General features: G+C 55.9%; 1 protein-coding gene across 1 annotated transcript; it reads right to left on the bottom strand.

The window, feature by feature from the left end:
- Positions 1 to 4,517: 4,517 nt before the first annotated feature.
- Positions 4,518 to 12,232, bottom strand: LOC147373822 (uncharacterized). Its single transcript, XM_086395683.1, has 2 exons — positions 11,340 to 12,232; positions 4,518 to 5,950 (listed from the first exon to the last, which is right to left on the bottom strand). The coding sequence occupies exons 1-2, from the start codon at positions 11,692 to 11,694 to the stop codon at positions 5,880 to 5,882; spliced, it is 426 nt and encodes a 141-aa protein (XP_086251809.1). The 5' UTR covers positions 11,695 to 12,232; the 3' UTR covers positions 4,518 to 5,879.
- Between the last annotated feature and the right edge of the window lie 217 nt (positions 12,233 to 12,449).

Consider the following 12,449-nt stretch of genomic DNA (forward strand, 5'->3'; position numbering starts at 1 on the left):
AGCCCCCATGGAATGGGTTCTGAAGGAAAGTGAGATGGCCGATAGGCTCCTCCTGGCGCTATGAGGTATCTCTGTGGCTGTTCTTTCTCTCAGAGGGCTCCTAGGACGACCCTGGGGGCTGGGCGCGCCTAAGCCAGGCAGGCCCCTGTTCCTGCACCATTCCTCCCAAGCTGACAGCTGGTCTTTCCCAAACAGGGCCATCATGACCAGACAATGGGCTCAGACCAGAGGACCAGTGTTCCTGCAGAACACGGGGAGGTGCTCAGGTGTCCAAACACATAACCCAAGCTCAGATCCAGCCTTTGGCCAAGACCCTCCTAATCCCCTGGGCATTCGGGTAAGAGGGAGAGTGTGAGCTGCCCTCTCACAGGGGAAGCTGCCACCCTGTTGCAAGACCACGCTTAGCCAGTTCCTCACAACACAACGTGGGAAGGACTGACTGGGAGCCCTGGAGGCAGTGCAGAGCTAAGTGTTCAGTCACCGCCATGGTAGCTGGTGGTTAGGTGTGCTTCCGTCTCCCTCCTTGTGTGAGGGTTCCACTGTTCTTTTCCTGTGCGGAGCACTTCTGCAGACTGTCGTTCATCATCTGCCCCTTTTAGAACAGGCCTCGAATAAACAAGTGCACACGTGACACGTGCCCAGTGGTTTTCAGGCAGCTGGACATTAATGGAGCAGCATTCCCGTCCCCACGACGGCCGCCATCTCCCTTCCCATTAGCTGCTGCCCCGGCCTCTGGTGGCCGTGATCAGGCGAAGCCACAGACTGCAAATAGCTGCTGCGTGCAGACCAATGCCTGCACTGGCTGAAACAGTGGGGCTGGCCTCTCCGATTTCAAATGCATGGAAAGTCTCCTGGACTTTATACTTTGACGCAGAGTGACATTCTCCTTGGTTATGGCCAATGCCTAAATTCGGAGACACAGCTCCAAAAGAAAGTTGGAAACCCGTAATTTTTTTCAGATTGATTTTTATTGTGTATGGTTGCTTTACAATGTTGTGTTAGTTTCTACTGTACAGCAAGAGAGTGAATCAGCCACACATATACATGTGTGCATGCTAAGTTTCTTCAGTCACATCCAACTCTTTGCAAACCTATAGGCTTTAGCCCGCCAGGCTCCTCTGTCCATGGAATTCTCCAGGCAAGAATACTGGAGTGGTTTGCCATGCCCTCCTCCAGGGGAGCTTCTCGATCCAGAGATTGAACCTGAGTCTCTTATGTCTCCTGCATCAGCAGATGGGTTCTTCACCACTAGCACCAGCTGGGAAGCCCATACACATACATATGTCCCCTCTTTTGGGGATTTCCATCCCATTTATGTCACCACAGTGCAGTAAGTAGTCTCTGTGCTATACAGGAAGTTCTCATTAGTTGTCTAGTTTATACATAATACCAGTGGTGTGTATGTGTCAATCCCAATCTCCCAGTTCCTCCCACCACCCGCCCTTTCCCCCTTGGTATCCATACATCTGTCCTCTACCTTTGTGAAACTTCTAGTTTTGTGACCAGTATCTACCCTCACTGGCCAGATGGGGCCAAGGCCTGTAGGTCTGGAGCTCAGGATGTGGGGCTGCCTCCCTGCCTGCTGGAAGCCAGAGGTCTCTCTAGGAATATCCACACTCAGTCTCCCCACATACACGGACAGAGGGTCAGCATGGCACTCAGACAGACTTGGTTGGAGTCCTGGCCGCACCCCATCCTGGCTGAGTGGCCGGAATACTGAACCTCTCAAGCCACAGTTTTCTCACCCATAAAGTGGGCGTAATACCACTAACCTCACACAGCTACAAGGAGGAGGGTAAAGCACACACCCAATAAATGTAATTTCCCACCTCCTAGGATTTTTAAATAAATTACAGACCAGAAAAAGAAACCATGTTCGTTAACAAATGCCATGTATATATTCAACAAACGCTTAACAAGTGCCTACTATATGCAAGACAGTTACCATTAACACCTGAGCTCTGAGACAATTGGCAGGGAACTGGGGGCGGGGGTGGTCCTGAGCTTACAGGTAGGAAGTACACACAGGGACGTGTAGCCTGTGTGGTCACAAGGCATTTTGTGTTTGGAATTTCATGTGGAAAATAGAAGTTTCACCAAATGTGACAAGAGTCTTCAGGAGGAATATCTTCGTTTTCTAACCTCTAGATTGAAGGCAACCTGAAGCAAGGTGTCCGGGGGTCTTTGAGGCAAGGTCAAAACTACCATGTTAAGAGGATAGTTCTATGAACATGACTCAGCCAGAGCTAGCATGGGACTGGCTGAAACCTAGGCAGATGGCCTGAGTAAGCTCCTATTGCAGCCTCCAGTAGACCTGAGTGGGATGGAGTCAGTAGACCTGACTTCTGGGATCCCAACAGCCAGACATCTAGGGTTCAGCCCTGCCGCTCACTACTTGTGGGATGTCAGCAAACCACTCAGTCTCCCAGAGCCTCAGTGTCCTTACTGGTGGAACAAGATTGTCCTGAGAATCCGATGAGACGAAGTGTGTGACAGCTCTTTGTAAACAGCCAAGTGCCATTGTTGGGGCTGGGAGTAAGAAAACCCAGGGCTGAGACTTCATCTGCCCTCTTAGTGAGCTTGGAAAATGCACACTCTCAGCAAACCTCAGATCTTCCCATGCCACTGAGATCTGAGGGGAGAATTTTATAAGCCATGATCTATCCAATCTCAGTCAATCACTGGCCCAGGTGCCCCAGGATTCCCTGGGGGCTCCAAAGTGTTGGAGTCCTTCACTGTGGTACTTTACTCAGAACATTTCCTCAGCATAGACAACAGATTTGTGGTTGCCAATGGAGATGGGGGCAGGAGGTGGGGGGCGTGGAAGGGAGGGATGGATTGGGAGTTTGGGGTTGGCTGATGTGAACTAATATACAGAGAATGGATAAGCAACAGGTCCTGCTATATAGCACTGGGAACTATATTCTATATCCTATACTTAAACCATAATGGAAAAGAATATGAAAAGGAGTGACTGAATGAAGTCGCTCAGTCGTGTCCTACTCTTTGCGACCCTGTGGACTGTAGCCCCCCAGGCTCCTCTGTTCATGGGATTCTCCAGGCAAGAATACTGGAGTGGGTTGCCATTTGCTTAAACCATAATGGAAAAGAATATGAAAAGGAACATATATATATTTATGTATTACTGAATTATTTGGCTGTATAGCAGGAATTAACACAACAGGGACTTCCCTGGCAGTCCAATGGTGAAGGTTCCACATTTCTAATGCCAGGGGCAGGGTTCGATCCTTGGTCAAGGAAGAATATATATTTTTACTTATATATTTGGCGGCACATGATCTTCCCTGTTCATTGCAGCATGTGGGATCTAGTTCCCTGACCAGGGATGGAACCTGGCTCCCCCTGCATCAGGGAAGTCCTGGGCAAGCGATTTTAAAGCAGGAAGATGTACTGCATGTTACACCTCCTCCAGGATAAGCCAGGGCCTGCTGGAGTCAAGGATGAAAAGAGTGGGCAGGGGTCTCTGTCCCATTCAGTGGCTGTCCTCGCCACCTACCCTCTGCCTGAAGAAGTCGCTAACCTGTGGAGCTGACTGACAACACTTACGTCCTTTCCCCCAAAGCCTGGTGGAATGGAGAGAACTGGGGTCATTGATGCTTAGAGGGAAAATGATAGGGGGTGGGGTGAGGACAGGGAGGGACCAGGACCAGGTCATTATTCACCATGTGTGCTTAAAGCGTTAGCATATGGCAGATAATGACCAGATGTTCTCTGTTGGTTCCAGATGGAGTCAGAGAAAAATGGCCTTCGTTGGTAGCATGAAAGATTTAGGTGAGATATGGTGATGAACTTCCTGAGAGAGTTCTTGAGAAAGTGGACACATGTGTCCACTCCTGCAGGTGCGTGTGTGTATGAAGGGGTGTGTGTGTGTCTTGTAAAACCAGAGTAGGAAGAGGGCACTGGGTCTACATAATTCCGTTCTCTGAAACACTTCAGGAATTCAAAAGACAAACCTCATTCTTAAATGAGCCTGGGTCCCTCTGGGCTGGGGACAGAGCGATGGACTCAGACCCTTTCTCTAGGTACCTTGGAGGGCAATTAGCTGGCTGATCCATCAGTAAGACCCCCTAAACCAGAAGTCTGTGGAGCCAGATGGGTACTTACTTCCACAGCCCGGCCCCCTCCCAGACGGCTCTGTGCACTCTCTTCCCCATTAGTGCAGAAAAGACCATCCATCACCAGCGGGATGGTGATGTCACAGCTGCAGGCCTCCGCGCGCATAGGAAGATCGCTCTGGCCTCCTCGGAGGTGCTAAATCATTCATGGGGTAGAGAGCCCGGGTGACAGGAGATTTACTGCCTAGGAAACACTTCAGGGACGGGTGGAAATCAATTCTTTAAGAGACCCCATCAGCTAGCAGGTGGCCTAAGGCTGAGGCTTGGCCATGTGATGGGGACCCAATGAAGTGAGTCCAGGCAGCCGGTGGGGTCAGCTTCCCAATTCCAAAGCAGAGGATGGAAGAGAGCCCAAGGCTTGGGGTCCAGGGTGGGTCTAAAGGGAAAGCATATCCCCAACACTCTGGGGGTGTGTAATAGGAGGCAGGCTCCCAGCTTTCCAGCTATGGCTCACACACGCCTCTTGTCATGCCTCTTGTCACTGCTATGGGCTTCGGTGCTCATACCCACAGGGCTCTGCAGGTCAGTAAGACAGAACGAGGAACGCTGGAAAGTGTTTGCTAAGCCTCTTGGCTCTTTGATCTTGGGCTACCTCATTCCGCCCAGTCTCTGCCAGAAGGAAAGTTCTAGGCTAACTTCAGTTTCTCTGAAGTGAAAGTTGGAGTATTACCGAGCATTCATCCTCTCATCTCAAACAGACTGTGAGCTCCTTGAATGCCCAGTCTGTTTTATGATCTAGAATTCCAGGGCTTGATTCAGCTCCTGGGGTACCATGTGCTAATTTTTTTAAATAACGTTTTTTTAAACTAATGTATTTATGTTGGGCTCTACTGGGTCTTCATTGCTGCACGGGCTTTTTCTCTAGTTGCGGTGAGTGAGAGATAGTTTCGAGTTGTGGTGCATGAGCTTCTTACTGCAGTGGCTTCTCTTGTTAGGAAAAACAGGCTCTTGAGCCTGCGGGCGTCAGCAGTTCTGGCACGCGGGCTCAGTAGTTGTGGCTCCCAGGTTCTAGAGCACAGGCTCAGTAGTTGTGGCACACAGGCTTAGTTGCCCCTCAGCATGTGGGATCTTCCCAGATCAGGGATTGAATCCGTGTCTCCTGCATTGGCAGGCGGATTCTTTACCACTGAGCCACCAAGGAAGCCCACTGTGTGTTAATCTATGTGACATCCAGAACAGCCTGGGACTCCTGCTGCCCCACACCATGTAGCACACAGTAGGAGGTTCATAGCCAGCACAGTAGAGCTCTTCTGGTCTCAGCCCAGCTCATCTGCCTCTGTTTCTATGGCTACAGCATACTTCCTCCATGTGTCTTGTACAAGAAAAACTCAGGGTTAAAGGAGTGAAGGAACAGCATGTATAGATCACCTTTAGAAAAGCAGATATAGCTCCAAGGTTTCCTTTACAGATGAGGAAACTGCAACCTAAAGGGGGAATAGACTTGTCCAAAGGCCATGACATGGGAAAACAGGAAGAGAAAAAGCCCCCCAGAAGTCACACTGAGCAGTTTCCACCTCTCTGGAGATGACCCGGGTCACTGCTGCTAAACGGGTGAAGGAGAGCAGGCGGCTGTGGTGGGGAGGAAGCCTGGGACAGGTTGTGGTCCTTGTTCTGTTGCCTTGACTCCGGTCAAAGCCGCTTCCTACGGCAGGGACCACACAGCTTTCAGGACAGGGCTCCCAGTTACCGTATAAGCTGCATCCCCACTGCTTTGGCTCATCCCTCCTGCAGCTGCCCTCAGTCTCAGGAGCATCCGTTTGAACTGGTTCCCACAAGGCAGGAGCCAATGCTGGACTCTCGTTCTTGGAAGAGCTCTGTGAAGGTCAGAATCCAGGAGAATCAAAGAGATTCAGGAATTCCTGATCTGCCAAGCCACAACCGCTCCCATCCTGCCCGCCCCCGCCCCCGCCCCCGCTCCCGCCCATCACACTTCGCAGGAGGGGATCTTGGCTGGTAGCCAAACACACGGAGATTACCCTCCTTGTAGGCATCCCAGCACTTGCTTCTCACTCACCCCTCAGGTTTGTCCTTAGGAAAATCTCAGCATATTCGAGGGTCTCCTCAAGTCTCCTCAGCTCCCCACTCTTGGCTAGATGCCCAAGCCCACCTAGGGAACCTGGGTGTTTCTGAGGCTGGGAGCTCCTGTGGCGGGGGTGGGGTGGGGGGGCACCATAGAGGGTTCCTCGGTAATTTTTCTTAACCAAGCACTCATCTCTAGGAGTTCTCTCTGGATGCGCCCAACTCAGAAGAGGAAAAAGCCCCAGGCTGGCATCCGAGAACCCTGCTCTAGTCGCCGCTCTGGTCCGAACTGGGGGCCTAGCTGCGTCTCCCATCCCTCCTGTGAAAAAAGCTGAGGGATTGGATCAGACAATCTCTGTAGCCCTGGGGAGGTTGGAGGAGACGCTCGGCAAGCCAGATGGACCCTAGCGCCACCAGCGAATGTCCGCGAAGATGCGGGGGCGGGTGGGCTGCAGGGCATCCAGGAAGCTTCTGCAGGGAAGCGCGCACCTCAGGCACAGGGCACGGGGGACCGGGCGTGGGGCGGGGGGCGGTGCGCGACGGAGACGCTTCCCGCTACCACGCCCGGAACGGAACGCCTCGCGCCCGCCACAGTTGCCTGCGCACCGGGAAAAGACCATTTGGAGGTGCCGGTTCTCAACCAATAAAGGCGGACAACTTAACCCCCTCGAATCTGGGAAGACTGAAAAGAAGTGTTCCCGAAGAAATACTTTGCAGCTTCTAAAGCGCTTGCAGAAACATTTCGTTATTCGATTTCTCCAATGGGGCGACAGAGGATGAGATGGTTGGATGGCATCACCGACTCAATGGACATGAGTTTCAGCAAACTCAAGGAGAGAGTGAAGCACATGAAAGCTTGGCGAGCTGCAGTCCATGGGGTCGCAAAGAGTCCCACACGACTTAGAGACTGAACGACAACAGTTCTCTGACTTGGGCAAGCTCCCAATTGACCGATGAAGAAACTGAGGCTCAGAAAGGTCAGACAGGAGCCTAACAAATACATACTTGTTAGATGGTTAAAAATGGAGATTATTCTAATTTAAGACTATTAAATCCTCTCTTTCCGAAGCATCCTAAAACAGAAATAAAAGTCTTTGCCTGATTTTGGGGCCAAATTATTCAGCTAAATTCTGCCTTGGACGTAGGAAGTGAAACATAGCCCTTGGCCAAAACCATATCTGGGTCACCGACCTTTGGATAATCTGAAGGCTTTGGGACCCCTCCCCCACCAACTGCAGATACAGTCTCTGCTTAGAACCTCAGAGTTCCCAAGCCCTGGATCCCTGCAGCCATCCCCCGGCTTCAGGTTGGGGTGGGGAGCTAGGTTTCTAGACCTGGAGGAACCCTGGCCTAGCTCTGGCCCAAGGGCTCCTCTCCAGGGCCATGAACCAATTTTCTCCTTGGATCTTCCAAAAGAACATGTGGCGGGTGTTCTCAGTTTATTTCAGGTAAGAGGAAATGGAAGCTGTTCTCAGCCCCAAGGGCTGAGCTCCCACCCAGAGATCAGTCCCCTATGCCCGCCAGCAGCTGCCTCTGCTGACTCCAGTCAAGGACAACTCTGGGGTGGGCACTCAAGCCTCAGCGCTGTGGGGGCCCAAGTCAGCCTGGGTGCCAGCTGATGGGAAGGTAGGAGACGGAAAGGTGCAAAACTGCACAGGCCGTGCCCTCTGGCTGCCCTCGGCCCTTACTCTGAGCAGGAGTTCTGGACCTATGTCTCCCTGGAGCAGAGAATCCCAAGGCGCCCCCTCCACCCCACCCCTGCGCTCTCCTAACCAAGCTCACCATCTCTGGGGCTCAGCTCTCTCACTCTATGATTGACTTCTCCTGGCTTCAACATCTCAAATCAGATTTTTATAAAACCAATTCCTGAAGTTGCTTTTTTAATTGAAAAATGTAATACAAGCATGTGATAAACACATCGGCTTCAAATAATCCAGAAGGACATATAGCTGAAAGCCCCCTGCCCTCTGGCCTCCAGTTCTCCTACATGGAAACCACCCCTATTTGCTGGGTCTTGCGTCTCCCGGCAGAGACTTTCTGCGCATAAAATAAATGACACCTAGATACCCCCTCATTTATATTTTTCCACGAACAGAAACCCATGTGTCTTTTGCGTTTTTCACTTAACATCCAGAATATTTTCCAGGCTATATAACCACTGTATATTCCACCCCACCCCCCCACTTAAAAAAAAAGCTAAACAGATCGCCTTTCATTTTGTTTTTCTCATTCTTTCTCCATCCTCTCATTCACTCTTTGCCTTCGGCCCCACACCCCAGCCGGAGCTGAATTTCCGGGGTTCCCTGCCCTTTGAGAACCTTACAGAGATGGCTGCACTGCCCGAAGAAAATACGCGGACACACAAACACACTACTTTTCGAAAAATGTCGGGGGATTAACTGGGTTTCGAACATCCCTGCGCGAGTCGACGAAGCACATCACATCTAAGATTCTAGAACAAAGGCCCGAGGGCTGGGCCTGGGCCAAGATCGAAAGACACCGCTGCGCCCCCGCCCCAGAGGACTGGAGCCCCCAGCACGAGGTCCTGACAAGGAGTGGGTGGTGGTGGTGAGATCTCCCAGGGCGGCACCCGGAGCTTGGGGTGCGGCTGCGGGGTGAGGCACCCGGAAGGCATCTCGCAGGCGGGGATGCAGAGTCCGCTACAGAGATAACACTGGGGGTCTGTAATTTGTAGAGATATACGGGTCACGAAATACCGGCGAGCCTACGCGAGCATTCTTTTTATCCTATGGAGAGGTGAGAGTCGCTCGACCCATTTTGCAAACGGGGAAACTGAGGCTCTAGGCAGTGAAGTGAATCACCGAAAAATGCCCACCTGGTAACTAGAGCGCAGAAGGACTTGAAGCCGGGGCTGGGTCTCACTGGGGGATGCTAGTTACCCACCTCTTGGGGCGGAGAGCCAGGGTCCGTGCCGGACCGCGGCCAGTCGGAGCCAGGCCAGCGACTGTGACAGAACTGCCCCCGTCCGGGAGGGTCTAGGTGGGGTTCGGACGCCTGCCTCCCCCACCCCCGCCACCCCTGCCTTGTAGAGTGGGAAGAGAGCCCGAGGCCAAGGCGGATGGATGACCTCTTCGCCCAGCATCTTCATCACAACGGGGAACTGCCATGAAGAGGGCGAGGTTGGGGGTTATTAGGGAAGCAGAGTGGGGCGTGGGCCAGGAAAGAACTGAGATGGCCGGAGACAAAAGTCGAGACTCCGAGAGAAAGGGGCCGTGTCCCGGGTCGGAGCTAAGGGAGCCGAGTCCTCCAGGGTGAAGTAAGTAAACCAGTCCTTCCTAAAGATTCTGGGGTCCTTCCTGAGCCTGACCCGAGGGTCAAGAAACTCAAAACTACACGTCGCGGTTGCCCGGCTTCGGGCTGAGTCGGGTGATGTCTGCGGCAAAGACGAAAGGGTCTCTGTAGCTGGAGGATGTTGCCGCGGGCCGAACAAGACGGGGGACCCCCTGATGGGAAGGCAAGAAGCAGGAATGGGGTGTGCGGGACAGGGCAACAAAGTGAGGACCTGAGGTGGCCCAGAGCCGAAAGGGATCCGGGGTATCGGGTCCCCAGGGGCCGCCCCCTCACCGTCGGGGTCCAGCTCGGGTTACCGGCCGGGCTTTACTTCCTAAAATATGTATGAGTCCTTGCGGGTGCAGTTTCGGTGCCCCTCCCGGAGTGGGGCTGGGGGCGTCGGGGTGCTCGAAGAGCCACGGGGGGAGAAAGCAACGCTGGCTCCCGAGGCCAGGGCCGTCTCGACTTTCAGCCGCGCATTTAAGAAAAGGGAAACTGGATCTGTCTCGGCTGCGCCCCCGCCCCGGCAGCCCCGACGGCCGGACCGCGCGGCCGGGTGGCTCGCTTTGCGCCGCGCGGTGTCCGGTTCTCAACAGCAGGTGAATGGGCCCGGGCGGGGCGCACCGCGCACGGGGGGCGGGGCGCGCTCTATAAAGGGGGGCGCTGCAGGCCGCGGGGGCCACTCGAAGCCGGCGGGGTCAGCGCTACCTCTTTGCGGTCCCGGGCACACCGTGCGCTTACCACCAGCATCCTACAGTCCTTGGGGACCAGGTAGGGCGCAGATGGGGACTGAGCTAGGGAAGCTTAAGACGACCTGGCTGGGTGAGGGAATGCTTGCGGGCTGGGGAGGGCTTAATGTGGAGCCAATCCCCTCCCCCGCTTTGGCCTGTTGGTCCCTGTGCCTTGCTCCCGATCTCCCCAGTCCTGGCCCTGACTCACTGAAGCCCCATCTCTGGCTGTATCGCAGCCCCGCGACTTGCCAAGCCAGCCTGCCTGGGGTTGAGGGTCTTGCCTCCTCCTCTGGCGGCGACTCCCGGGGCCTGAGTAGGCCCCGCCCAGGAGTCGGACCTATTGATGGGTTGGTAACCTCACCCGCCTTCTCAGCCCCTCCCGGCTCCGCAGGGGCGAGGGTGCGGAGGACCGTAGATCTCCACCCCATCCCCGGCCTCACCACTCCTTACGCCCTTCTCTTCAGCCTAGGGCCTGGTGCTATCTTCAATCTTAATACAAGAGAAGTTTAGAATTGGTAGGGATTCGACTAGACACATCCTTTTGCGCGGGGGCGGGGGGGGGGGGTCGCTTCTCAACCGCCAGACAGACGGGGTTCGATCAGGAGAACTAGTGGCTAAAACGGAGGAGGACGGATTAGCGTTTATTTTAATCTGGTTTTGTCCTGCGGTTGCCGTCTGCGGCAGCCAGGAGGGGCTGAGGCAGGGAAGGGAGCCCAGAACAGCAAGGGTTGGGAGCGTTCGGGTGTTAGGATGCTGGGGAAGGAGGAAGAGGTCACCTCAAACGCTGACAGCCTGGGAGTCTCCTAGCCCCTGCCCCGCCCCTCAGAATGCTCCGGGTGCTACCTGAGCGAAGGACCGCTGAAAAGGATCTAATCCGCGTCCGCGCCCCAGCCTTGGCCTGCCCCGCCCCCTCCTGGGGGAGCCATTGCCGCAAAGGGGGCGGGGGGGAAGAAGAGGGGTGGGAACGAGTCTGGGGGCGGCTCCCCTCCCCCTCCCCCTTCTGGGACAGGCAGCCTTTGTTCGCGGCGGCGGCAGTGGCCAGACACCTGTGGGGCCGCGGAGCTGCCCGACTGTAGGTGGGTGAAGACGTGGCGTAAGCCCTTCGTACCCACTCCAGCCCTGCGCTCCGGCGGGTCCGCTGAGACACCTCAGGCTTGCGCACCTTTCTGCGGGGGAGACTGCGGAGATCCGTCCAGTGGCCCCACAGTGCGTCTCAGCTCCAAACGCACTTCCCTTCCCCCAGTCCAGGATCGGATTTCCAAGCTTGCTACCCTACGCGCACCTCGGCCATCTCCCGGCTCCGAGGGCGATGGGGTAGCCGAGCGTTGGGGGCGCATCTCGGCCAGCTGCACCTTGGCCTGAAGGCAGGATGCAAGGAGCGAGGGCAGGCGGCGAGACCCCTTGGGTCCAGAGCCGGCCGAGCTGGACGAGCTGGCCGGGCTCCCAGCGTCTCCGCAGTCCCGGTCGGGCGTGCCCTGCGCTGTGCACCAACCGGAGCCACATTCAAGGTGAATCATCCCCGGCCCGCCCCCTGCCCCTCCCCCGCCTCTCGGCACCTGAGCCAATGGCGTGGCGCAGGGGGCGGGCGGGGCTCAGGGGGCCTTGAACCTCCCAGAGTCATTATCCCTGCACTCGGTGTAGCCCCTGCACCTCTGCGCTGGAGCCCGTGAGCCTCTCTCAGGCCGCGCCGTCCAGGGTACCCTGCGCACGGTTTTCCCGGGCTCCGGGGTCCCCTTGCCTCTCTTACCCTACCCCGCCAGGCCCGCGGAGGCTGCTCCTCCTCAGGTGGCCCGGCCGGGGCCTTCCCCCCGCAGACCTGTCACCCGACACCCAGGAAGCGCGCGGCCCCATCCCGGCTCCTCTTTGTTCCCCCGCCGGGCTCCGCGCTCGGGCGCCGCCTCCTCCAGCGTCGCGCTCTGGAGGTTCTGGGCGCCGCCTTCGGGGCGGCCCGGGAGCTCCTTGGGTTCCGTCCATCGGCCCCCTCCGAACCAGGGTGTCCTTTTTGCCTTGTTTCTCCGATGTGGACTCCTCTCGGAGCTAGGAGGCGGCGGCGAGCCCAGCCCGGAGCCGGCGCAGGTGAGTGTCCGGGGCGGGGCCAAGTGGGGCCAGCGGCGGGCCGGGAAAGGAAGGTGGACTCGGGCGCCCCGGGGCGAGCGGTGCTAGATCCGAGTTGCGGGCAGGTGGCCGCGCAGGTCGGCCTTCGGGAATGACGCGGCAGTGCGGCCTCCTGGCTCTTAAGCGCCTTCCAGCGGAGTCGCCCACGAGGCCCCGT

The sequence above is a fragment of the Bos grunniens genome, chromosome 4, assembly GCF_055505025.1.
Source record: "Bos grunniens cultivar Pamir isolate PY7600 chromosome 4, Bosgru_T2T1.0, whole genome shotgun sequence".
NCBI lineage: Eukaryota > Metazoa > Chordata > Mammalia > Artiodactyla > Bovidae > Bos > Bos grunniens.